This window comes from Alexandromys fortis, unplaced genomic scaffold (genome assembly GCF_014885135.2).
Source record: "Alexandromys fortis isolate MF-2015 unplaced genomic scaffold, M_Fortis_MF-2015_v1.1 scaffold_53, whole genome shotgun sequence".
Classification (NCBI taxonomy): Eukaryota; Metazoa; Chordata; class Mammalia; order Rodentia; family Cricetidae; genus Alexandromys; species Alexandromys fortis.
In genome coordinates this window covers 3,310,296-3,337,972 of record NW_026067939.1, presented here as the reverse complement: position 1 = coordinate 3,337,972, position 27,677 = coordinate 3,310,296, and the positions used below count along the sequence as shown (strand labels likewise).

General features: G+C 38.6%; 1 protein-coding gene across 1 annotated transcript; it reads right to left on the bottom strand.

Annotated features, from left to right (window-relative positions):
- Positions 1–27,677, bottom strand: Tiparp (TCDD inducible poly(ADP-ribose) polymerase). Its single transcript, XM_050147483.1, has 6 exons — positions 27,491–27,677; positions 23,981–24,941; positions 8,457–8,625; positions 7,063–7,223; positions 2,353–2,628; positions 1–2,052 (listed from the first exon to the last, which is right to left on the bottom strand). Exons 2-6 carry the CDS (start codon positions 24,898–24,900, stop codon positions 1,605–1,607), a joined length of 1,974 nt encoding a protein of 657 aa, XP_050003440.1. The 5' UTR covers positions 24,901–24,941; positions 27,491–27,677; the 3' UTR covers positions 1–1,604.

Below are 27,677 nucleotides of genomic sequence, written 5' to 3'. Positions count from 1 at the left end.
GAAGTTTTAAAGAATTAACTTTTATTTTTGCTTAGTTTTATTAAAAAAATAAATATGTCATAAAGCTTTTGTTTCCTTTAAAGAGAAAAAAAGGAACAAGTTCCATAAAATCAAACAAGCAATGGTAACATGTCTTAACTTGAAAACGACGGGGGATCACTGGTTCACAAGTTATAATCGAATGAATGACTGCCACGGTTGCCCTTTTCTTCCTGCCAATGGCAGCAAACAACAGGATCAACTAGGGCAAATAAATAGTTGTGTGGAAGCCCTGGCAAGTGCTTAAACAGACTGCTTCACTGAGACGTGTACAGCTTTATCTCGCTTTAAATAACAGAGAAGCTCCCGTAAAGTTTGGGTAAATGAGACAGCCACAGACATACAAGGAGAGCTTGGTATCGGAAGGACTCCTGTGGCAAATGATTTCATGAACAAGCACTTTCACTTCAGTCATTCAGGTTTTGCTTTGCTTACAAGTACTACCTCTGGGAATCGAGGCAGCAGCACATTCACCCAACAACGCTCTTGCTGGGCCAGTGGCACAATTTCCAAGTTTGTGTTTCTATTAAAATAAGTAGTGTAAGGTACAGAGTCAGCCAAGAAATCCAGTGCATCTGGCAAAGCAGGTACATGGGTGGGCTTGCTGTCTCTAACAATTCAACTCAGCAGATAAGGCTAAGAATCTGCTTTGTGCAAAGCACAGTAAGCAACCTTTTCGCTTTGGATGTGGATGTCTTCTATCTAATGCCTGCCCAGGGGTAGGCTTGGAATCCAAAAAGAAGTACTTTTAACCCTCAAGACTGGCTTTCACCAACATAGCTGTCCAACTTTGAAACTAAAGTGGGCAACAATGGAAGAGACTGAGTTTTCCATGGCTGAATTTTAACACATGTATCACAATCCACAACTAATTAATGGAAATTTTGCTGGTGACAATTTTTTCAAATGGTGCTTTTATTGTTATTATTTTACTTCCTCTGAACAGACCCTGAATTCTCAGGAAAATTCTGGAGGTTTCTGAGTGGGTGACGTATTTCAGCCCTGGCCACCTAATGAAAACCTGTTCCTGCCTACCAGGAGTACGTGAGTTTATTCTCCCCGAGGTATAACACACGATGCTTTGGGAGGTAATAAGCACGGTAGTGTCAGTTCCCATTGGTTTTATCTGTTACGTACACAGAATCTTCACTTTGCTCACAGCCTCTAATTGTTTTGACCAAACTTCTGCCAGCCCCAAGCAACATTTCAAAGGCTAGTCAGTTGTCTTTGCTTTTGTCTCTGAACACTGCTAACACTGCTACCTACATGTACAAGTGTGAATGCACTCTTTACTCTTCTGCACACAGTACACTAGCAATTAGTAAATAATTAAATAGTGAGCAGTCATTTAAAAACCCACTGTTTCTTTTAAAAATTACTTTCTAGCACTTAAGAAATTGGGCCTGAAAAGAATGCTGCTTCTGTTCAATGCTGTTTCCCACCCAGCCCCACCCAAGCCTGCTACAAACGCTGAACTTGAGTTCATATCCAATAACTTAGTAGTACCAAGGCTTTCAGATGGAAACAGTGAGTTCATATCCAATAACTTAGTAGTACCAAGGTCTTCAGATGGAAACAGTGTTACTGACTTCTTCATATTGGATAACAAAATAAGGGTAACTCTGATCATCATTAAAAATGACAAAAATCTGAGGCTCAAAGAAATTATCCACACAAGAGTCATACAAGTCACTGGTGACACTGCCAGGATTGACTGGAGGGGGCCTTCTCATGCCATGACTGCCCATCGTATACCTGCCAGTCAACACTTTGGCCAAAAACATGAAGTGGACTCCTTTGGAGGATTTCTTAGAAAAGTTATGAGAGTAGCTTGCCTTCTTTGCAAAATAACTGCCTTGTCCAAACATTGTAGCATGCTTTCCACAGACGCGAGGGTCAAAGTTGTGCTTGCAGATCCCATCCACCACATCTTGGGATGTTCCGTGAAATAAGTGTCTCTCATTTATTATTCGGTCACGGCCAAACATTTTTCTGTTCATATATTCTTTTTTCCTAATGCAAAAAGTAAACAGGCATTTAGAAAGGGGCATGTAGATTATAATAATAAACAATTCAAATTTTGAATAATTTATAGTTTTAAGGATAAGGATACAGTAAACCAGCTATGAAAACAAAATGCCAAAAAAATACTATAGTTTATTATAGGTGTATTATGAATGTGTGCCTACATGGGAAAATATGAATATTATTTTATATAAAAATATTGCACTACACAAAGGTTTATTGTGTTCTATACTTAACAACTGCTATATTAAGAAATGCTCTCTTAAATTTTTCCCATCTCTGACTCACCTTTTATATTTCTCCCAAAGAAACTGGTTTTGGACTCTCAATATTTGTAAAATTCTGTATTTAAATTCAGGTACAGTCTTATGAAAAAGGTTGTAAATGATTCGGTAACTTTTATCCTCTGCAGAAACAGGCACTTGGATGAAGTCCTGAGATGGATGCATATAAACCCATGTTTCAGGGTAAAAGTTTGCTGACGTTATTCCATCTGGGCAGATGATTTGTGACGAAGTTGCTTCAAGAGGCAGAGAAGCCTGAGTGGGAACCCCACCAAGTGTCCTAAAATGGAGAAGACACTCTAAGTAAAGCAGTCAGGAATCAGTACAGCTATCTCATGGTATACAATGCTTTGCATTAGTGTCCAGTTTTATAACTCAACAGCTTAAGTGCTTATGTATTAATATGTTATTTGTTTACTGAAGAAAAAACATAAACCTGAGTGTGGTGGTGTCTGCTGTGACACCAGCTCTCAGAGGCAAACAAATATAACCTCAGGTCAGCCTGGAAAACTGTCTCAAAACAACTTAAAAACCCAAACAAACTAGAGCGCTAATAAAGAGAGGTAGGCTCAAGTAATGAAATGATTACCTGCAATGCCCCCTTCTTCCTGCCTTCCACCCCTAAACAGAGCCAGCAGATGCCAGAATGTGCGCTGTTCCTTCAATCTCTAAGTTCACCTCTGTCACTTTCAAAGAAAAGTTTAAATAAACAGTGGGTTTGCTTTTTCCTGCCTGGTTCATTTATTTAAATCATACTTTTCAGCTATTTCAAAACAAGGAAAAGGGAAGAGGCAAAGAATAGGAACTCCTGACCCTGAGACCTAGTTTCAGCAACAGGGTACTGTAACACTTACTCCTCAATACATGGTGGTCACAAGGAAGGAGCAATTTCTGCCAAGTGGGTTAGGAAACTGTCATTTTCTAAAGTTTTGTGACACAAAGGTTATAGTTGTATATGCTGGTACTGATTCTACTACATTGCCATTACACTCTTAAAATACGGCCTATTAAGAAGCTAAAGCTATGGAAACACAATTGCCTTCTCTAATCCTTGTCTACTTCAAGTAAGTAGTAGCTGTGCCTTTAATTCAATGTGCCCTGAAGCCCTTTTGTAAGTCATAGTTCTAAGTGAGTGGATTCAGGACTTAGCAAATCCTCCCACCACTGTCCCCCATCTGAGATTCAGGGGCAAATTTCATTAGCTCCTCCAACCTTTACAACAAAAGATACACATTTCTTATCTTTTGGACCATGAGCGCTCTGACAAATTCCTTTGAAGACTTGGTACAGGTATATTTTCCTGTGACAATGGTTGCATTTTTCACTGGTATGTTTTTCAAAAGAGAAGTTCCACTGCTTTAATCAGAGTCTCAAAAAGTCTGGCTCTCCTTAAAATGCCATCACGGTTCTGAACAAATTATAATGAAGTATTTAACTTTTAGCCCCTCCTTTTAGCCTGCTTTGAAAGGTAGGTAGTAGCCCACCTGATTTCAGTAATGGGTTTGATATTTCCAACAAAGGTAAGATTATTCCCAAACACTCTACTCGAAACATATTTGCTATTTACAGTCGGTACAAAATAATGGGCTTCATACTGATGTTTCATAGATGCTGTGATGGTTAATCTTACATATTCAGAATAACACAGGAAACAAACCTAATGGCATTCTGAAAAGACATTCCCGACAGTTGGTCTGGGTATCAGACTAAGTAAAAAGGAAGACAGTATTCTTTCTTTCTGTTAAGAGACACAGCACAGCCAGCCATCTCGCACACCTACCTTAACTTCCCTGTCACCACCGACTGTATCCTCAAATTATGAGCCACAACAAACTGTTCCTTCCTCAAATCTTGTTTTTGTCATGTATTTTGTGAAAGCAATGAGAAAAGTAAATAATACACATGTGTATCTTTGCACTGTTTACTCCACTCCTCGTTACTGCCCCATCCTCCTTCCAGACTCCCTGTTCCACTTTCACACCTGCCCTACATGCACACTGCTAAACCTAGATTCTGAGTGAGCGAAAGCATGAAATGACTGTCAGTGAGTCTGCTCCAGGACAGTGCATTTCTTTTCAAATGACTATTATTTTCCTTGTGGCTGAATAAAACCAGTAAACATATAACACATTTTCTCTATTTATTGCTGATGGGCATGGAAAGATGATTCTTTATTTTGACTATTACGACTAGTGCAAATATGCAGATATTCTAGATTCTACATATGGGTAACATCTATTCTATTCCCACATACACATGCTTTCATCAAGCTAACATTCTAACCTTACTCAAACATCTAAAGACATGTATGATGGACTTTTATGACTAGCTCCCTGTCAAAAAAGTGTGTATGTGTATCTTTATACGTACATGTATGTTTCAAGCAATGTTTCAAATGTACCACTAAGAATGCTGTTTCTGTTCCGCTTGTATTATACCAATAACATACTGAATGCTTCAAAAACCTCCAAAGAATGGCTTTCTGATTCCAATCTTACTCTCCTTACCTCTCTTTACCATTTTGAAACGTTTCCTAAATCAATTTCAGTACTGAAATAAAAGGGATTAATTTTTATCCCTCTAAGGGAAAAGTCAAACTAAGTTTAGCATTCGTGTAATCACATCTAAGAGATGTCAACTGTAAGACAGGCTCCTCAAGCCCCTTATCTTGACCTGCTGCTCCTGCTACTTCTGCTCAAGTACTCTAGGAATATTAAAGAATAGGCTCCTTTTCATCAGCATCAGGAAAATTCTTTAAACAATGGAAGGTGCTGGAAATTTATGACCTTTACATCCATTGTTTCCGTGACTCTTTGAAACTAACAGTTAAAAGTAAAACACAAAACATTCTCTCTAGCTAAGACCACGACCTCTGAAATCTGCTTTTTGGAACCAATGCCCCTTCCTCAACCTCCCCATTAGGAGGGATTGTCCTCCAGCTGTATACCAGAAAGGCAGATAGGATGCTGCATTTAACCCTTCACCCTGGCCAACCCACTCCATGTTTTCTTCTTGAAACATCTGCCTATTCTCATTGACTTCCTGATCTCTCACTTTAATCCTTTTATTATCATTGTTTCAGACAGGAAGACTAAAACAAAATTTTTAAAAAGAAAAAGCAAGTAAATCTTTTCTTTTTTGGAAGTCTGCATTATATAAAAAGCATATATCTGTGCTTATATGATTTTTACATTTTATACTTTTAAAATGAGTAAAAAGGTTTTTTTAAGGCATAATCCCTTAAGTACTTCTTTTCACCATTTAAAACTTTCCCAGCACTGTAGCATCTGAATGAGGATTTTTACCCTAAGAGAGGAGCCACATCTAGCTTCTTTTAGCTCAGCATGCCAAGCTGCTGGTCTTACTAATGAGTTGTACTGTCTCAACAGGAGGACAGTATGTTCCTGACTACTGGAGGTAGACAGTAGCTCCAGCTGGGCTACTAGTAAAATCCCAGCAATAGCATTTTTTATTACTTCTAATTAAAAAAAAAAACAAGCAAAACTTAGAAGGTAGCAATTTTTATTTTCACATTTGGACTTGGAAGAAAACATAAGCCAATATACTTCTAAAATTTACCTTATTACAAGCTGGTTTTGAACTCTAATTATTTGAGGAATTCTTTTTATTTTGGAGTTTTGTGTACTTGTTGTAAGACAGGGTCTCCTTTGGTTGCCTAGGTGAGTCTGTATTTGGTATGTATCCCAGGCTGACTTCAAACTCAAGGATCTCCTACCTTTTCCTCCTAAGTGCCAAGATTACAGATTGAGCCATCATGACCAGTTTGACTTCTCCTCTTTCAATTCCAGAATTAAACTCATTAAGTGCTTACCATGAATGACTTGAAATAAAAATAATAGGAATATGAAAACAGCATTTTCACCTTACAGATCAAAATGGACCAAGTGATATTTCAGTTCATACAGCCTAAGTATACATAGTATCACCTTCCAAATCAAATTCTAATAATGGTGTCTCTGGATAGAAGGCTATGATTATCCTAGACCAACGTTTTCACACTCACATGTCTTTACCTACTGAGTAAAACCAGCCTTCCAAGGCTACTGTACTAATGGTGGGATGATCGTCTTTCAGTATCTACAGAGACATACCAGGGGACTGTTTGGAGGCCAGGAAAGAGGCAACTAGGAAAATGAAAGCACTCACCTGCAATTCAGAAGGCTCAAGTACACCTAACTCCTTTTATTAAGAAACTATATTTTTAGGAACTAGGACAGATAATTTCATTATCACAAGAAGCTATGCCTTACTTAAGAAAGAAAGAACATAAATTATTAAAATTTGCTCAAGGAAGAAAGAATGGAGGACACTGCCTTATAGAACTCCACTCAAGTCCCCTGGCCATTTATCTGGGTGGGAAGTAGTCTTGTAGTTTGGATTTCCTGAGAAGAAGCAAACTCTGCTTTACTCCAAACATGTTACTTTAGTTGTAGGAAAATCTTAGCTGTACCCTACTTTTCAGTTCAAAACTCCAATAAAAAAAAAAAAAAAACTCATGCTTTTAGGGTTGGGTGAACTATAGTTACATGGATAGTTATATATTTGAACTTGGATGTACTGAAGAATTCAATCTAAGGTATGAACAATTTCATGGTAATAGTAACCAAGATAATTCTCTTAAATTTGCAGTCCAGTAGTGCGTTTACACAAACAGAAACTAAGAATGAATAGTAAAAAACAACTGGATACTTACTTTAAATATGGGATCAGGATGAAACAGGAGCGGAAAAGGGGTCTCCGCTTTATTTCTCTCCGGAAGAATGAGTTGTGAAGGATGTAGTGGTTGTTCCACATCATAAATCTAACTTCTTTCAGACCCTGAGAGTTGGCGTCTTCAATTAATCGAACAACAGACTATAGAAGAGAAAATAAAAGGTAAATGAAAACCAAGTTTATAATCTCTATAAGAAATGAGAAAAGTAACTGAAAGCAAAGAACAGTTCCCTTCACTGCTAACATCAAAGGAATTTCAATAAATACAACAAACCAAATTAATTTCTATATTTAGGACTTCTGTCCCTCAAATATGTAAAGTAGAAAGATCTTCCTGTTCACCAAGCATGGATATTGGCTTATGGCACATTGAGGCTCAGGGGTCTGTCCTATTTTCAGTCTTAATGATGTCTTAGAGACTTTCTTGATTGACATTTGTTAAGGAAGTTTTCAGAAAGGGAATTGAAGGAGCAACGCCCAAATTACAAAAAAGAATTACACACACACAAAACCCAAACAAGTGTTAAGCAGCCTAAGAACCCTGAGAGTAAAAGCACAAGGCCTGTCCAGATATTCCACTGAGACAGCCCCTGCCCATCTGGAAATGAGATAACGACAACATCAAATGTGGTTCGATAGTGTGTTAAATTGGGGCAAAGGTACTTCTCATGTTTTTAAAAAAACACACACATACCAGAATCTCTTTTTGTAATTATAGAAACGAAATTAACAAACTAACAGATCGCTGGAATAAGAACTGGTCTCTAACATTCAGTTACAAGCAAGGCTCTGTGACTGATGAGTTCTACCTCATCCTATGGATGCCTGTGTACATGATAAAATTCTAAAGAGATGATTTGTCAAACCATAGCTTAAGAGACATATTCAAGCACTTCTTCCATGGACTCAAGAGTGACTCTTGATCCATTTGGCTTCTAACCATAGCTTAATAAACATAGTCAAGCACTTCTCCCATGGACTCAGACTGACTTTTGGTCCATTTAGCTTCTAAAAATGTTAAATTTAACACGATTCAATTTCTATAAGCACAGAAGGCAGCTATATCCAAAAGTTATACCAGTTCTCCTCTCATTAAAACTATCATGAAAATGGCACCAAGTATTTCATCTCTATACTGAAAGATTCTGGAAAAGTCCTTTAGTGGCATTCTATGTGTGGGTTTCAGATTAATGCAAAGAAAAATACTTTTAGAAATATGAAGAGAGAAGTTTTACCTGTACCAGCAAGACTTTTACATTTACATCCTTAAGTTTATGAGAATGAGATATTCAGTTCTACTTAGTCACTGTTGGGAAGGAAAAAGACATAGGAAAAAACGTAAAGTATTTAAAAGGAAAAAGAACATGTAAATACCTCAGGATACTCTCTCCATCCAAAGTGGTCTCTACAGAAGAATTTCCAAAATGTGTTGTAAAGAGAGCTTGTACTCCTACAGGGTGGTGTGCATAGCCTCCGTAGTTGGTCAAATTCAGTTGTTTCAAATATAGTCATAGCATTTAAATCTGCCCAAAAGTCTTGTCCTCTAGAAAGACCCAAGAAAAAAAGACCTGCTAAATAAAAGTACCTAATCATCTTATTGGGTATTAAGAATATCTAATATATATAGTCTGCTGTAGGATTGTCAAAATTTGTTTTACTTAGTATAAAAGAACATTATTGGTTGTTTCCCTAACATTCATTCTCTACATGCTTGTTCCTAACTAGACCAACATTACAGGCAGGTCATATCCTATGGTATGATTAAAACAGTTGACAATAGTAATAAACCATGGTCATCACTGGCTCAAGCTATCAATCAATAAAACCCTTGCTGCTTTTGCCTGGTTAAGATGAGCCAAAGCCCGCCATCAACCAATTATGAAGTCAGTTGGAACAATGAAACTGACAAAAAACCAAACAAACAGGCAGGGAAACAAACAAAAAATTCTCTTAAAACATGGCCCCCCTTTTCAGAAGCATCAGGTTATCTGTGCCAATTTAAGTACACATTATTGTCTTAGGAGATATGGGAAAAGATAACAGAAAGCTAAAATGACACCAGATGAAGCCAGTTCTGTTGATTCAACAAGCATCAATGTTATATTTTATCCTATAAGTGGGAAGACATTAAAAAGTAGGTTTTTTTGGTCATTTTGTTATTTAGCCCGTTACTGCTAATTAAACCTTTACAAACATCTCCATATTTACTTTTCTTTTGAGACAGGGTCCAAGCTGGCCTTGAATTGTTATGTAGCTAAGGGCTAACCTTGAACTCCTGATTTCCTACCTCTACCCCCAAATGCTGAGTTTACAACAGGTGTGCCACCATACCTGGTTTACATCTTAAACTATTGGGAGACAAGTCCACTATAAGAATTAAATCCACTTAAGTCATTAATTGACAAAGAATGGCCTAAATAAAACATGTTTCCTTAGTGAATCATTGAAACATCTGAACCATTAACTTTAAGACACTGGTAAAATGTTCACTGTACTGTGTTCTGTATAAATGCACGTTTGCAAATTACCCAAGAAAATATCTTTTAAAACAGAATAACATTACAGATATTTGTTACTAAGTTCCACTCTCAATGCAGACCTCTAAGTGTGTATCTATAAAACAGGATACTCCAGATCAAGCGGACCTTTATATGTGAAATCAAGTACTGGAATAGATTTTCCTGGTTACAAAATGAGATTTTGAGAAGGGTATTCATTATTACCTATTTGTTAGTCAACCCTGCTTTTGGTACAGTTGTCTCAAGGACTGTAAATGAGTAGCAAAATACCCTCTGTAGTCAAATGTTTGAAAATCAAACTGGTTACAAGTTAAACCACCTCCTGTGGCCTTGCTCCCTGTGATGTGCTCAGGCTGACACTGGGGCTATGGTGAGGATGACAAAGCACACTCCCACACCAATGAACCCTCTCCCTTTCTCACTCGAGTATCTACTAACATTTCTCAGTGCACACACACTCCTGGGAACACTCAAGGAAAATCTATGACTCCTTCGTCCGTCCCATCATAAAATATGATCAGGTCCTACTCTTTGGGAAACAAAACAAAGCAAAACTAAACTAAAGCCACCTATATAACTGAAGATACCCAAAATAAACTAACCTGTAAACAGTATTATGTTCCTTTAAAAATTCCTAAAGATTCTCCTGCCCCAAAACAAATTTCTTGCTTAGAAAGAGTACTAACTAGGATTTGGTCTTAAAAACAACATTCAACTTAAATTAAGCATAAAATGGAAATAAAATAAAATGTAGTTGAAAATAACATTCCTGGGAAAAAATAACATGAATATAGAAGAGAGACTATTAGACAGAAGTAGCAGGGAGGCATAAGGAATAAGGGTAAGGAGACAAATTTCCTCCAAGTTCATTACAAAATAACGAAACACATTTATCCGGTATAATTAGGAATTTTCAAAGAATAAGGGGCATATCACATTTGGACACTATTTCATTTAAAATTATTTATAACTAGTAATATTTAATTTAAAAGGAACAAGTTCATAGGAAATTCTAGAAAAAGGAAAAATTAACCCTGAAAATAAAAATTCCTATGCTTAAGTCCAACTTCATATTACTCTGCCTGGAGCAATTTTCATGTCACTTTATAAAGGAGAATTTGATGTTACAACTGAGGAAAGATAGAAATCTTTCTCTCTCTGAAGGACATTTCAAGTCTCTAAACATATTTCCGGTTAACTTCATTTCCCAGTGACTTCTTCTCAAAAAGTTAACGAACTGTTGTTCCTACTTTCTGTTGTTTAGGTTTTATTGTGGACATCACTTTAGGAGTTTCTGTATAAGCCTTTATCACTTAAACTTCGTAGATAATGATTTGCATGAGAAAACACCTATAAACATGGCTTTTGCTACATCTTCTACACATTCTAGTCCTTTGGGCATTATGAAACTTCTATGACAAGCCCTAATTTTCTTTCTTTGAATTGATTTATTAAAATACTGTTATAGCTATATTTCATTTCCAATGTTTTTCCAGACTCGACAGAGATAAAATAACAAAAGTGATAAACACCGTCTGGTGCAGAGAATTGTCTGTATTCTGTCAATCATGTTTTAAATAACCTCTGATTGGCCAGGCAGGAAGTATAGGTGGGAAAACCAGACAGGAAGTAGAAATGATGCAAAGCGAACAGGAGAATTCTGGGAAGAAGAAGTTGATTCCCCCCCCCCCCACTCCTGCCCAGACCACCAAAGCAGCAGGATCTGCCCACTGAAAAAGGTACTGAGCCACATGGCTAATATAGATCAGAAAAATGGGTTAATCAAGATGTGAGAGTTAGCCAGTGAGAGGCTAGAGCTAATGGGCCAATCCCCACTTATAATTTATGGAGACCTATGTGTGATTTTCTTTGGGGCTAAACAGTTGTGGGGTACCGGGAGAGACAACCCTCCCCCTCCTCCCCGTTCATGTTACAACTGTCTTTTTATCAGATTAATTTGCTTTCCCTTAAGCAGGGCATGCTTTCAAAATTCAAAGCCAAGAATTTTTTTCTCCTATAATTTGTATCACTATACATGTGCATAATATAATTACCAAGTGCTCAACATCTTCTTTATCAAGCCATTATTTCCTAGTACCAGAAATCAGTTATGAGTCATCCATGCATGGTCATAAATGGTGGGCTGAATTAGACAATGCACAAAGAATTAAACAGAAGTGATCTCAGTTTTCCAGAGTTCCAAAGAAATGGTATAATCTGTCCATATAAATTCATTAGTGGTGAATAATATATTCAAACAGTTTGAGTAAATGATAAACATGCAGAATTACAGGAGAAAAATTGGCTATTTGTATCCAGGAATGGACAAAGGTCAGGAAAAATAAGACCTTATTAACACAAGTACAGAAGAGAAGAACTTTTGAGAGTTTAAATATTATGAAATATCAGCTAGCAAAGGGGCTATGTAGGAGAACAAGAAAAACAAGCTCTCTCAAGTGCTTTACTGCTTAGAGCATGAAAGCAATTTAAGTTGTTGGAGAAGACCTTCTAAACAGTGCCTAAGACATGAAGGAAGTGCATACCATGTCCAGGCAATGGGAGAGCAGAAGTTAATCGAGGATCTTGGAGTACAGAAGATCAAGAGGGAGAAAGCAGACAGAGATGCAGTAAATACAGGACATGTGATGCAGAAGAGAAACAAAGCTATCAAAGAAGGGGGAGGTGTTACCACAAAAGAAGAGCGCACTGATCCTGCAGATGAGAACCCTACTCTTATAGGAGAGAATTCCTACTAAGAGGTAGCCAGAATGCAAGAGAGACGGGTGCTGTACTGTAGAACCTAGTTATAACCCCATCATCAATCACAGGGACAAAAACACATCCTGTGAACAAGCTTTACTAAAGAATGAAATTAGAAACTATTACATGTTTGCTAATGAACATACACCACACATGTTAAAAATAACTTGATGCCGGGCGGTGGTGATGCACGCCTTTAATCCCAGCACTCGGGAGGCAGAGGCAGGCGGATCTCTGGGAGTTCGAGGCCAGCCTGGTCTACAAGAGCTAGTTCCGGGACAGGCACCAAAGCTACAGAGAAACCGTGTCTTTTTTTTTTTTTGGTTTTTCGAGACAGGGTTTCTCTGTGCTGGGATTAAAGGCATGCGCCACCACTGCCCGGCGAGAAACCGTGTCTTAAAAAAATTAAAAAAAAAAAAAAAGAAAGAGAAGAAAGAAAGAGAAAATTAATGTGAAATTCTGGAAAGGACCCCATTCTCATAATTTAGATTCTTTCTTTTTTTTTTTTTCACCCAAGATGGGGTTTCTCTGTAGCTTTGGAGCCTGTCCTGGAACTAGCTCTAGTAGACCAGGCTGGCCTTGAACTACAGAGATCCACCTGCCTCTGCCACCCACGGTGCTGGGATTGAAGGCGTGTGCCAATTTAGATTCTTAACAAAGGTTAGTTTATCTCACAAACACATTCATTCACATACTAATTAAGCTAACATTTCCAGACGCATCTTACAATGTTGTACATTGTGTGCACCAGTACCCACCCATACATTGTATGTATGCCATTTCTCATTCATAATATGTGTATGTATATGTGTGTATGTATGTGTATATACATATATACACACACACACGAATATATATCTATATGTTCCAGATACTAAGAAAGAAAGCGAAAAGATACCACAATGTGAAAGATAAAATGGAGGTGAAGAACAATCAAAACCAATACAGAAATAGGTGCTGACTGAAACAGAAATTACGACGTTTCTTGCTCAGATTGTTTTCTATTTGTGCATTATGCATTTGGGAACTCAGCACACAATCTAACAGTCTTGAACAATTTTTGTACTTCTAAAGTAATTAAGGGACTGGTGAGTTGGCTCTGGGGTAAATGCATTTGCTGCCAAGCCTGATATCCCCAGGATCCACATGGTGGAAGAACTGACTCCAACAAATGGTCCTCTGACCCGCCATAACTGTGCTATGGTATGTCTTGTCCCCCGCCTCCTCCACACACACACAAGCAAATTTAATGTAATAAAGTATTTGAAACCATGAAAGAAATAATGACAGTTAAGAAATAATTTTAAGAAGATCCACTGACTATGTACTAGATTATGTACAGAAGATTAAAGAAAGTCAAAATGCCACAGAACATTAGCTGAGAGAAGAGCAACCCACTACTTGAGTGTGAAATGCACATAAATATGGCCTGAAGATAACTCAGAAGTAAATGGCTTGGGCAAAGTGTAGTGGTGCACACCTTTACATCCTGCACTCATGAGACACAATACACAGTAAATTCCAGGCCAATCACATAGTGAAATCTTGTCTTTTAAAACAAAAAACTACCAATCAATGGCCTGCCAAAGGTATCAAATCAAGAGAGGTAAGAAGGGCTGTCTCAGAATGTGTGACATGTGAACTTGAGTCACTGAACAGACCACAGGTGACTTTACATGTGTAGAAGTAACTAAGCAGGGCATGAGGGTAGAGTGCAGGAAGCACACGCAGTTCATGTGGGAGGTCAGAGTGTCTGTGTGTGGGGGAGGTGATTAGAGATAAGACTGGACAGGAGAGATTGGCTGGAACCAGATAAGAAACAGCTTTGTGTGCTGGGTTAAGAGGTTAGGGCTTGATCCTATGGGCAGGATGGTTTTCAACAAAGCCCACGGTTCCCTTTTTTAAAGCTTACTCCAGTGAGATGATTTTTTTTTTTTTACAGGATGATGGGAAGAGGAGGGAAGAGTAGAGACCAATACTCTTTTGCAAGATATTAGCATATAGCATATTTATTAATACTCATTACTAAGTTTAACAGTTATATGAGACAAATGTTGACAGATCAAGAAGGCAATAAAAGGGAGCTGTTTAAGGGGTTAGGATCAAACTACATAAAGAACAATTACATGTGGGCAACAAAGTCCAGTCCATGATGGCCTGGTGGTAGCACACACGTGTAGTATCAGCACTCAGAAACAGGCAGAACTGTCAAGTTTGAGGCCAGTCTGAGCTACACTGAAGACTTTCTCAGAGTCCAGAATGTGTCCATGTTTCTAATCTGTGTTCTCACATGATGATGTCAATAAAAATTGTAGGCGACAGAACACGTGTAAGCGGGAAGATGATGCAAATACAAATTAGAACTCAGACTTCAGCAAAAAAGCAAACTAAGAATAAACTTTTCGGAATATTACCCTGGTCAGGTTTAACGAGATCAACTAGACTTCAGAACCTCGGCTTTCTGCCTGTTAAAGAGTTAACCAATTTCTACAAGGATAAATCTATGACCTCAAACATTAGCACTTATCCGAATCAGCTGAGCTAACCAGTCACAATTAGCAAGCCCTCTTATTTTATTGCTACCATGTAAAATGAAAACGTCTCCTTAAGTTGAGGGCCTTAACAGTAGAGGAAAAGATCAAATGCTGCCTGAAGAGTATGTAGGCTCTCCTGGCTTAAGACAAGCTTGACAGATGGGAATGTTTGCTGTTGCTGCTCAAGAAATTTCACAGGGACACAAAATATAGCTGGCTTTTGATACCATGGCTTTGATGTTTCCAGAACTCAATTATGCTGGAGTATCTACCAGCTTACACACACCTTCAAGATGTTCTTACAAGGAGAGGAGAAGTAAAGACATGGTGTATAACCTATCAATGTATTTTGTGAAAGTACTGTACTTGTTAGACTTCAGAGAACTATGCACTTTATTCCTTACACCATGCAGTTAAACTTTTATAAAAATGAGTACTTTGCTAAAAGTAAGATTTTTTTTCAATACCTCAAAGTAGACAATAAAAATGCTTACTATCTACATATGCTGAAGGCACAAATACTGGTTAATTTTAATTTGAGAGGAGAGTATTTAATCCAGGGCCTTATTATGCTACGCAAGAACCTACCCACTCAGTTATCTCTGGTCCTTTTTTTTTTTTTTTTTAAATTCTTTGTGACAGAGACTAAACCTTGAACGTGCAGTCCCCCTGCCAGATCACCAGGCCTGGGTAACAATTCTTCACATACAGAGTATTTAAAGAGGGCCCACAGTTTTCTATATCAGAAGCACTATCACTGTCAATTATCAAACCCTGTTACTGATTATTATTTTTGCTAACATTGCCTTAAACAAATAGTAGAGAGCTCCCAGGGGAGAAAATAAAACATTTATAAATGCTGACAACCCATGCAACATCTTTCACGATTCACTAGAGGCATAAAATTATAAGCAATTTATATACTTGGATTCCTTTTGTATTTCAAAGTAGCTATAGTCACAAATATATTCATACGACAAATTACAGAGTTTACATTATCCATAGGGATCTCAGTAGTTATGGGGAGATTAAAAAGCAGATGTTGGAGCTCGAGATATGGCTCAGCGGTTAACAGCACTTGCTGTTCTTGCAGAAGACCTGGGTTTGATCTGAGCGTCCACATGATGGTTCACAACCATCTGAAATGTTCCAGGGGATCTCTTCTGATCCCTTTGGCACCAGGCATACACATGGTGCATATACAGACATTCAGGAAAAATAACAAATCTTTCATGTTGATTATGAATTAAATATGTCTACTTTTAAAGAGGCTAATCTAGCAGAGGCAGGATTACCGAGGCTTTAGATCACTCAGTAAAACTACTAACATAAAATCAGAATCACAGACTTATCTAATGTTTCGGGTTTGGGGTAGGAAGTAAGGGTATCCCCATTTTAAGATACAACACATTTTTTAAAAGTGATCATTATTTAAAATGATGCCAAGTGCGCTGCCCCCATGGACTATCCTGGACATGAGAGACACGTCTGAGAATTTCTGAGAAGCAGGACATCACACTTGTCTGCATGTCAAACCTCATGCCTGGTTTACAGGTCAGACATTTAGTGTGTGGTCCTGAGTCATTCTAGAAGAGAACATAGTAGAATAGGGGTGGGGGAATGGAGATGAAGTGAGGTGAAGAGATAGGACAAAGGGGAGGTTAATTAAGTTTCCTAAGTGAAAGGATACTGAAAAGAATATGGGGAACAGAACAAAATGCAGTTAGTATCTATGGCTTATGCTAAAACAAATAAAACAGAAAAAACTATGATACGAAGACAAAGCCACTTGAATTCATTTACACGTTTGTTAAAATTCTACTGATCCTATATTTGAAGTTCCTGAACTCCATCCACACTAGCACCCATTTCCACCAATGCAAGCACTAAAAGCAAATTATGATATCCATACTCAAGGAACAAAATATGAGAGGCCTTTTGTAAATTTAAAACTGCAGATTAAAGCAAAGAACACAGGCAAACAAAATTTCTAATGTGATGAGAATAAGTCTAAAATCTTTTGTAAATAAAAAGTATAGTTGTAATATTTTACTGCTATCTATTTAGAGCACTAGGAAGATGCCAGAAATATCACACAGCTTTAGCTCTGATCCAAGTTCAATCACATGTACTGAGTCTAGAAGAAGGTAACTATTTAATTGTGGCCTAATAAGGAAGAAAATTTTAATTTCTATGAGAATAGCTGGGATCGGAAGCACAGATTGGTTTTTAAAAACCATGCGAAAAGTTATATTTATACCTTATGTTGCTTTAAACTATGCAGTTAAAAATTACTGAAATAGGTAAATATCCTCTTCGTTGAATAAAATAGTTTAAAACAGGAGTTTCAAAGTGATCAATCAAAACTGTGTGCCATATATTCAAGGCACGTTAATTAAATTTTTAAAAATTTGAAAAAAGACTAAAATAAATTTATTTATAAAATGCTTCTACACAAATATTTAATAGTATATATATAAAATGCATATAAATGATAAAATCTTTAAATCACTTTAAAATAATCTCAAATTAGAACTCATTTATACATAAACAAGACACTAATTATAAACATAGAACATATTCTAATATTATCTAGAAAGATACAATGTAGTAGTCCAATTTATTTCTAGTTAATATTTCAATTACAAATGATGCTTTAAAAGAAAAAAGCTATTCCAAATTTTATTTAGCCTTGTCTTTTTTCCCCAGTTACGACAAATAAATTTAACTGGTAAATAGGAGAAATGGAAAGAGACTCACTGATGGCTGGTTATGTATTTGGTGCAAACAATCTAAAGAGAAGTTAACAAGTTTCTGCAGACTAAAGTTTAGTGGACACAAACTAATGCACAGAGAACCCATCACTGACAGCTCCTCAAGCAAAGGCTTGTGGGAGGGATGAGAAAGTGTTTACAGAAAAGGTATTGAGAGACTTTAAAAAAAGAAAGAAAGAAAACTATGGGTTTTTACAAATAGTGATCAGAAAAATCTTATCCACGATCTTAAATGGTAATTTTTGGGAGGAAAGAAGGTGTCTATAAAGTCAGGTTTTTCTGATGAGTTCAATTTTAGGGAATAGTCTAAAATTTTCTTAATTAACAAATTAATTGTAGAATATTTTATGCAACAATTCTGATATATGATGGTGTTGGGATAATCCAAATATCAGAAAGTAAACAAGAAGAGTTTTTTCGGGCTGGAGAGATGGCTCAGTGGTTAAGAGCACTGCTTGTTCTTCCGAAGGTCCTGAGTTCAATTCCCAGCAACCACATGATGACTCACAGCTATCTGTAGTGATATCTAGTGCTCTCTTCTGGCCTGCAGGTATACATGCAGACAGAATACTGAGAATACTGCATATACAATAAATAAATAAATCTGTTTTTTTTTTAAATAAAAAAGAAGAGTTTTTTCTTTATCTTTATCCAGATTCAAGAACACCATTTATTTTTTTAAATGAAGGTGAGTGAGTATTAGGAAGAAAAACCCAGTATTTCTTCTACGCTTATTTTTTTTTAATGTCTAGAAAGAAAAAGCTAAGCCAGGTGACAGAAACCAAAACCCAACCACTGCAGGAAATTATTTAGGGTATTTTGTACTGTTTGCACTGTCTGCGCCTTCATCAGCTGTGGGAGCTGGGACAATCAGAGTAAACAAGAGCCTCAAAGCTCATCCTTGGTTTCCATCCCTGCCACTCTTTGAGGCCTGACCAATCAGTGCTGGTGAAAACTTGGAGCAAAAAAAAAAAAAAAAAAAACCACCGGTTTTTTTCAAATCTGAAGAAATAGGGTGGAAATCTCTGAAGAGGCAAGGAGGAATCCTCTTTAAAGAGAACAGCACAGCTAACATTAGAGTGCTGTCTCAACCAACACAGTACAGCCTTTATTTAAAGCATAGAACTTGAATTTGTATAAAGAATACAAATTTACTAAACTCCCAGACAACTTAGTCATGGGAGTTTGCAATCTGCTCTGTCCATAACTTCTTGCAGTACAAACAGTGGATGGAGCGCGAGGAAGGCAGCAGTCACCCCACCGTTCTCACTCTTTTAAAGGTTATCCTCTGCAGTAACCACAAAAGGGTTCTTTACTGGTCAAGTGGGTGCTCAAGCTAGTCAGCAGAACAAAGCAGGGGAAGACTGAAAAGACAGGCCTATTTTATCGTGCAGAACAGCAAAGAGGAATGCCTAATTACCTTTCTATGCTTGTCTTAAAAACAATAATTGGCTAGGTTAAAAAAAATAATCGTTTTACATTTGATAGCTAGAAGCTTTTCGATAGCATCAACTTTTAAAATTTGCATCTTCTTGACCATAGAATTGGTTCTATTTAGTTAAGTTTGCAATATTTTTTGTACAGACTGATAAATCTACAAAATACAAACTGAGATAAATTCATTTGCTTTTACACAAAAATATTTACTCTCAAAACCGCATACCACATTTCAAAATCCACTCCTTGAAAATTCAAGCTCTTTTATTTACAATTTGAGCTTTCAGTTATTATTTTTGAGGTTGTAGGAAAAAATCAGTGGGGGGTCTTTATGAAGTAGAATTCTGGTCCCTAGAAAGCCTGCCTTGTCATAAATAAGTATAAAAATACTAACCTCAAACCCAGAATCTAACAGAAAGTGGCTCAAAACCTTTAGCATTCTGCTCTCTCTCAAAAATACAAAACTATTCAATTATAAGAGAAACACTGCTTATTTTAAGAACTGAGTTTCTTTCAAATTCACCAGTGTCCACTTTGAGTCTGCTTTTCACAAAGCTGCGCCACAATCAATCACAATGGAACGCAAAGCAAGATTTTTTTGCCTTTGTAAAGTGATAAACACACTCACTCAGTTTTCCCTCCACAACACAGAGACTGGTAATTACTGAAGGCTGCTGATCTAGGGTAAAAAGGACTTGACAACCTAATCTAAATACATTCCAGAACCAAACCCATCAGACAAAGAATGCACAATCTGGTGGTCTCAAATTGGGGGTGGGGGGTGGGGATAAGAAACAGTTATAATTTACAACGGTTGGATTTTAGTATCATTCTGTCTGTAGTTAAGGTCTATACATAATGTAAACTGCTTCACTCTTTAGAGAAAGCATTCAAATATGGAATAAGGTGACGGTCACTAATCAGAAATAGAACTTACCTTTGCTTTATAACTGAATGTAAGTCTAGAATTCTATCTAGTGCACCAGAAAAAAAATCAAACAGATTTACAGGGGCACAGAAGAGTTAAAGTATCTTGTATGCCTGAGTTCTTTCTTTATACCTTGGTGTTACTAATATTCCTTTTTAAATAATAAAATAAAAATTAAAAGCTTTGGATTCAACCGGATAATAAAATATATTATGTATCATGCAATTATATTCAAGAATTGCCAGATAGTCTTATGAGCTTTGATTTTTACTGTCTGAATTGGAAATCTTTGCTTTTTCCAAGATTCATTTTCATTACATCAGGAAAAGCCTGACCCCAACCTGAAGCCAGGTGACAGCTGCTTCAAAAAGTAACCTACTTATTGATGAAAAGCCAGAAAAGTAAATGAAAGACTGCTATTGATTCTCCTGATAGCTCTACACAGACCCACTAACTTCTCTAGATTAGTACAGATAGATGCCAATTAGCTTTATTTCATATGTAAATAGCAGCATAAAGAGGTAGAAAAAATAAGTCACTGCATGGTTTTATCATAATAGCACAAGGCACCCATTTTGAAAGTCACTTCAAACAAGTTCTTGCTCATGGAGTTCTCTCTTTCTTACACAGGAATTTTAAAAATAAATTCAAATTCATACAGCTGTGTATATTCAAGAAATACCAAGAAGTCACAAGGCACAGTTAGCTTTCAGCTGTTCTTCTCTGTCCAGTGTGTGCAATAACACATAATGAGTTAGTCATACATCATCACAGCTGTGGAGACCATAACTAATTTGGCTAATTTAACTATTCCAGTCAAGTTCAGTCAGGAACTTGCTGTAGTTTAGATAATTCACTGTCATATAAGTCACAACATAAGCTTTCTATGATTACTATGCACTTCTTTTGGTCTTCTTACAAAGTTGCTCAGATGTCATCTACTGCCATTTCCCTTAGACAGATTTTTGAAAAGACTCACGAGAACTATTACCAATAAAAATACACAGCAACCAACATTTTAAGCAAGTAAAATTCTATTATCAATAAATACTAAGCAAACACACATACCAAACTCTGAACTAGTGTGACAACTCAGGCCTATAATCACAGAATTTAAGTTATGGAATGAGGAATGCCATGGATTCATTGCCAGCCTGGGCTACAGAGCAAGACCATGTCTCAAAATAAACAACAACAAAAAAACTTCTCCTTGAGAAAAACTAACCAGGGGTTCACCCCATTCCTCTTTCAACAAACTGAGATTAGGAATACTCATTGGTCACAGTTTCATTAGCAAGTCAGTCCCAGCTTGTGGTTCCCTTCCTTAATGATGAGTAGCAGTTCCTAAAAGACATGTTCTATGTTCTGCCTTACTTGAAAATGAATGTAATGTGAAACTAATGGAGATCTTGGTTGTTAAAGAGATTTGCGCTGCCTCCAGTTTCAATTATCAACAACAGTATTCCAATTAGCAAGGATCCTTCAAACTTCTTAGTTCTGCCACTCAAAAAACCACCATCTTCTTACTATGATGAGTACTACTGTTAGAGATCACTTTCTGAATAAAAAATACACAGTGTTGTTGCTCTCAGATGCATATTTCAAATTTAGAAAGTCTTGAAGGCATGACCATGTACAAAAGAAATCTAAAAACCAAAATTGGAGTTCAGACCCATAACTAATTTTCAGTTGATGTTGGCAATAAACACCTATGATGTACAAGAGCAGAGAATGCAAACAGGAGCATATCACAACTTTGCTACAATGAGTCAAATAGGTATTTTTTCCCAAATCTCATAAATGTGTTTTTAGTATATAAGCATCATCTTAAGAGCTGAAAAGAGCTGTGAACATATCTGGCTCAATTTCCTACCCAATTTCATTCCTGAAAACAAAATAAATATTACACATCCAATTTTGATTAACTTAGGACTTAAATCCTCATAAGTGCAAAGAAAAATAAAGAATTTTATCTGCATAGTTCGAAACTATGACCTGTCTCTGCTAGAGACCCAGAACTATGAAAGTCCCTCAAAGTCTACAAAATGACATATGATATAGTGTATAATTATGATTAAGTCATATAAACTACCCCAAACCAGTAGAACAAACAACTGCCATTCATCCATTATTCCAGAATCCCAAGACTGCGTCCAATATGGTCATATACACAGCTGAACACACATTTCCTGGTTATGTGCAATCTGCACAGATAGACCAGCTTTACAGGCCTGACCACAGAGATTAATAGCTTTAGCCAAATAATGTGGTAACCATGTGAACCTGGGCTGCTCCAGCTTGTTTGTGAATCTCTCAGCAAGGCTCAACATGCCGTTATCTGCATCTTGTTGCCAGGAAACACAACATCGCTTTGGAATACAAGGAAAACCAGGTTGCAATGACCACAGGTCAACTCTCCAAAACCCTAATTTTTTTGACAATTATTTATAATCTTATATTTCTTCTTGTAGTACACTGAGAATTTCATTACTAATTAACAGTTCATATTTCCAGTTATGTTATTACTGCAGGACCACTTACAATGTAGTAGCAGCAGTATCAATTATAATACAACTCCCTCATATTATTCCTCTCCTAAGTGTCATATAAGTATTACTTAACATCATTAATACTAATTTGGATATCAAGCTCCTACTATAATTACTTTATAACTGATCCTACAGTGTATACTAAGGGCTCTAAATCTGTCTACTTTTCAGCAAAATAATCTTACAAAATATAAATGCCCAGCCGGGCGGTGATGGCGCACGCCTTTAATCCCAGCACTCGGGAGGCAGAGGCAGGCGGATCTCTGTGAGTTTGAGACCAGTCTGGTCTACAAGAGCTAGTTCCAGGACAGGCTCCAAAACCACAGAGAAACCCTGTCTCGAAAAACCAAAATATATATATATATACACCCACTATGTTGTTGACCTAAGAATTTTTGGACCTTCTGGGACCAAAATGACTGTCTTGCCTTGCTCATGGTTACAGAATGTAATGTGTTAGATAATGGTCCTGCTAGTTTCTTTCTGACCAAGTCAAACAGAAACTTAATGTACCAACAAACTGTTCAAGTACTCAGTGAACTGGAAATCTGCTTCGTAAGTGAAGTGAGAGGCCACTGCTCTGAAGTGCCTGCAGTCTGGAGACAGAAGGATTACTGTGGCTTTGAGAATCCGTAAACTTAATTACTCTTGACAGAAGAATTATAATTACTAGCTCAGGGGCAATATAGTTTTTGGACAATACCTTATTAAGATGATTTTTAAGAAATGGGGGCTGGGGTGATGGCTCAGTTCTCTTGCAGAGGACTAAGGTTCAATTTCTAGCACCCACATGGAGGCTCATAACAGTTTCTAACTACAGTTCCAGGGTATCCAACAGTCTCGTCAGGCTTCTGCAGGCACCAGGTGGACACACATTCATGAAGGCAAAGCACTCATACAACATCAAAATCATAATAGCATAGATACAAATATATACATATATGTCTTACATATATGTGTATATGGGAAGAACTTATGAGTTACTCATATAAAAATTGTTTAGTCAATCTAATGAGGGCCACAAAAAGCTCCAAATATTTCCCCTATTTAAAAATACTGCTACCTAACAAATAAAAATTTAAAAACTAGATAAATCAACTATTCACTTGAAGATTCCTGTGGATTTTCTTTTAAAGGCAAGATGATTACTAGATTCACAATGCTCAATGTATATACAACTTTCATTCATGCACACACTAAACAGATACATCTAAATTGCTCAATTCATAAAAAGAGACCACTAAAACTCAAAGACCATGAAAAAAATCAGAATAGCATAAAAGAAAAAAAAATAAAACAAAAAACTTGGTACACTACTGAAAGAAACCACCATGCCAAAGTTCCAGTTTTTCTTTCCTTCTTTAGAACATTTAACAATTTTTAATTATAATACATACCCATACTTCATTCTCATTCTATCATTTTCTGGGTTACAATAAAATCTTTCCAAGTGCTCCTGAGAATCATTGGAAACACTCTGCCACTTCTGAGTAGTTGTCCTTCTGATCTGCCAATGATAGGGCAATCTGGTGTGATGTTTCAAACAATCCCTGCCATAATCGCAAATGCCTTGCAGAAAGTCCATACAGATTTCAATTCCATTCTCTTGGTGAGTGTGGTATTGTAGCTGGTTTACTAGCTCAAACACAATGTCAAGGGAAGCTTCCTCACTTTTGTCTTGGAAGAGCTCAGTACTCAAGTTATCACTGGTATCCAAAATGTACTGGATTGTACAACTATCGTCTTGGAAAGCTCCTGGAACAAAATCTATCACTTTATCTATGCAGTCAGGACTAGTGGGAACATCACCTGAAACAGGATGCAAAAGGTCAGTTTGGAAGTGTCCTGGGGTAGAATCTGCCACTGTCCCACTGATGGTTTCTGGTGGAAAACTGTGATCCTGGATCGGAACCACCTGCTCTGGAGCATCAGCAGAAGGATGAGCTTCTGGTAATTGGCCCTCAATATTTGTCCCATCAGGAATCAGGACGGACATACTGTTTTCTGCCGGTGAACATGAAGGGTTAATTTCCAGGGGCTTTTTCACCATCTGTTCATGTAAGGTGCTTTCATCTGCATTTTGGTCTCTAGCTCTGAAAACTCCACCAAGAGAGCCAGATTCTAGCAAGGTATTTAATATTGGCCTCAATGACCTCAGGGTTCCAGTTCCTAATCTCTTTTGATCCTGTTTTTTCTTAAAACAAGTTTTCAATGGAGTGATCTTCTCAGAGATTCTCATTTGGCATGAGAAGTCATCAGGAGGAGAGGGAGGCTGTACTACACAGTCTGGCTCAGGTTCGGTGGTTTCCGTTTCCATGGTGTGGAACAACTCCAAATTTACCTCAGTATCTGCAAAACCTACAGGGGAAGGAAGGAAGATGATCATTTGAAAACTGACAACTGAACCCATTCATTCATTAAAACATTGTGCTGGTCTATGGTTAAGTATCTTCAATCACTGCTTGCATTATATTTAGTTCTTACAGGTCAATTTTCATTTTTATTGAGCAATGAAGACTCCAAAGCTAAGATAAAACCTGTACTAGATGGTAGTAGATGAGAATGTATCTTTTAACAGGCATGTATCACTCACTCATGGGCTGTGATTGTAGTGAGGTATGAATTTTTATTGTGAGGTAGAAGTAACTGTCTTTTCTAGATGATGAAGCAGGGAAACCACATCTCTACTTCACTTTGTGGTTCCCTTCACAGTTGTTATGTATGATCTGTCTCATGATTTTGCAAAAACTTAAGTTTCTTGGGGAGGGAAGTTCATCAAAAGGATAAACTTTAAAAGTTAAGAAGTGAAAAGAGTGGGTGGGGGAGGATGTGTGTGAGACTAGACATAGAGCTTTCAACTGAACTGGGATAGAGAGCCTGCCAGCATTCTAAGATGCTGAAAGTCCAGAACTTAACTCCCAAATGTTAAAGATCTACTTTAAAAATTAACAAAAACATTACCAAAACTGAAGGAATATCAGGACACACTTAACTTCAATAGTCATTGTACTGTGTGTTAGAAACCAATACAACATGGATTATATGAAGGGTCTGCTAGTCCATGTTTTCACAAGTTACACATATCCATTTTTTAAAAATCAAATGAAAGCATATTATAAGCAAAAATATAAGACACACATTCAGAATCTGAATGAATGGAGAGAAACGAAGCTGCAAGAACCAGCCCCTTTAAAATGAGTGCGAGTTCCAGGTATTTACTGAGATTGTGCCAGATGAGAAGGGGCAGTGTTGAACAATTAGTAGTCTTTCTTCCTTGTCCAATAGACTGAAAGAGCTCCTTGATGCTGGAACCTACGATTTAATCAAGCATGCATCTTAGCGGACCCGCACAGTGCCTAGCACGGTGCACTACCAAGGATGTCCAGAAATGTTTTGTGGCTGCACTGGAAGAATGGGCACACGTTAGCTGCTTTGCTCTTGGTTGAAGGTCAAAACCAAAAGTGAAAAAACTGCGTGCTTTAAAATATATATATATATATATATATATATATATATATATATAATTTAAGAGAGATTTATAAGTCTGTGTTTAAAAATGTTTAATAAAACTCAGAAAAATACAAGGCATGAACAAAGTGTTGTTCTAAGTACAAAAGAGATTTTTTTTTAAAAAAAGTTCAGTATGAACTGGCTGGCATTGTTAGAGAAAGCTTCGCGAAGGAGGGAGCTGACATGAGACATAAATAACTGGAAAGCAGCCAAGCCAGGCGTTATTATTCATCATTCGGTGCTCTTGCCTCAAGGCTCAATTGGCACAGACTGTGGTATTCCCTCTCCGTATCGAACCGGTCTGTGCCTTCCCCCCACGCACGCACATTATCCACTCCTATCACAATCCAGGCAAAACACTAAAGCCATCTTATTTATACGTGCACACACACTCGCACGCTCTCGCACACACGCACGCACACAACTTTTCCTCTTACTGCCTCCTTCACCCAACTCGGAAACAGAACCGGGAAACAGAGGAGTAGAGTACGGAAGCATCAGTTCCTCAATTAGTTTGCATAACAGAAAAATAAAGACTGGAAGGACGTTTCCTCCGGTCGCCCGCGGCAGGCAACCCAACCGCGCTACCCTTCACCTCCTGACGCCCGGGGCGTCTGGCACTCCCGGCTGACCAGACCTTCCATGGAAACCGCCCGCTCCAAACAGCCCGCCGGGAGACGCCCGGGCGCCTAGCCCGGGTCCGAGCGACGCCTCCTGCCGGCCGCGACGGTCTGCGCAGCCAGCACCGTCCGCCGCGCCCGTTCCACTCGGCTCCGCACTCGGGGTGTGGGTGAGCATCCCCACCCTCACGTTGTTCTCAGAACCGCTCCCCCCCACACACACACTCACTCACTCACGGTCCATCTCAGGACCCGACCTCCCCACCTCCGCGAAGCCACTCACGCTTCCTCCAGCCCTGCCACCCTCCGAGGACCGTCCTGCGAGTCCCGGGGCTGCGGGACCGAGCCCCAGCCGGCGCTGCCCGGGTGGCGGGCAAGAGGCAGGGGAGCGGTGCGCACTCAAAGTTGCCACCAACACAGCCTGCAAACTTCTGGGCTGCAGCCCGGCACACGCGCTGTCCGGAACTGTCCCGCAGCGCCGAGCCCTCCCGCAGGGGCTGCCCGGGTGGCTCGCCCCCAGGGGGAAGGGAGGAGGGGGACGAGTCGCCCGTGTCCCCGCAACCTTCCGGCGCCGGCCCATCGAGACACCTGCCCCAGTCCCGGTGACCGGAGCCTACCCCAATGCCACCCCGCCACCGCCGGCCGCCGGCGCGACCAGCTCCCACGGGCGGTCAGACGGAGCCGCCTCTGTCCCGGCGGGGACTTGGGGCGGCGAGGCCGGCGCCCGCCATCCCGCTGGGGGGGGGGGGGTCCCTCCGCGGCTCGCAGCCCCTTTACCTCAGGCGGGCTGCCCTGAGAACGGACCAGAGACGCTCGACTTGGCGGACCGGGTCTGCGCCGGCGGGGCTGAGCCGAGGGCGGGTGGTGTCCGGTGTCCTAGGGGTCGTGGGCGGCGGACGCGGCGAGCCGCGGGCGGGTCATTCCGCGGACCAGGGCGCCGAGAGCCGCCACGGCGCTCCGGGCT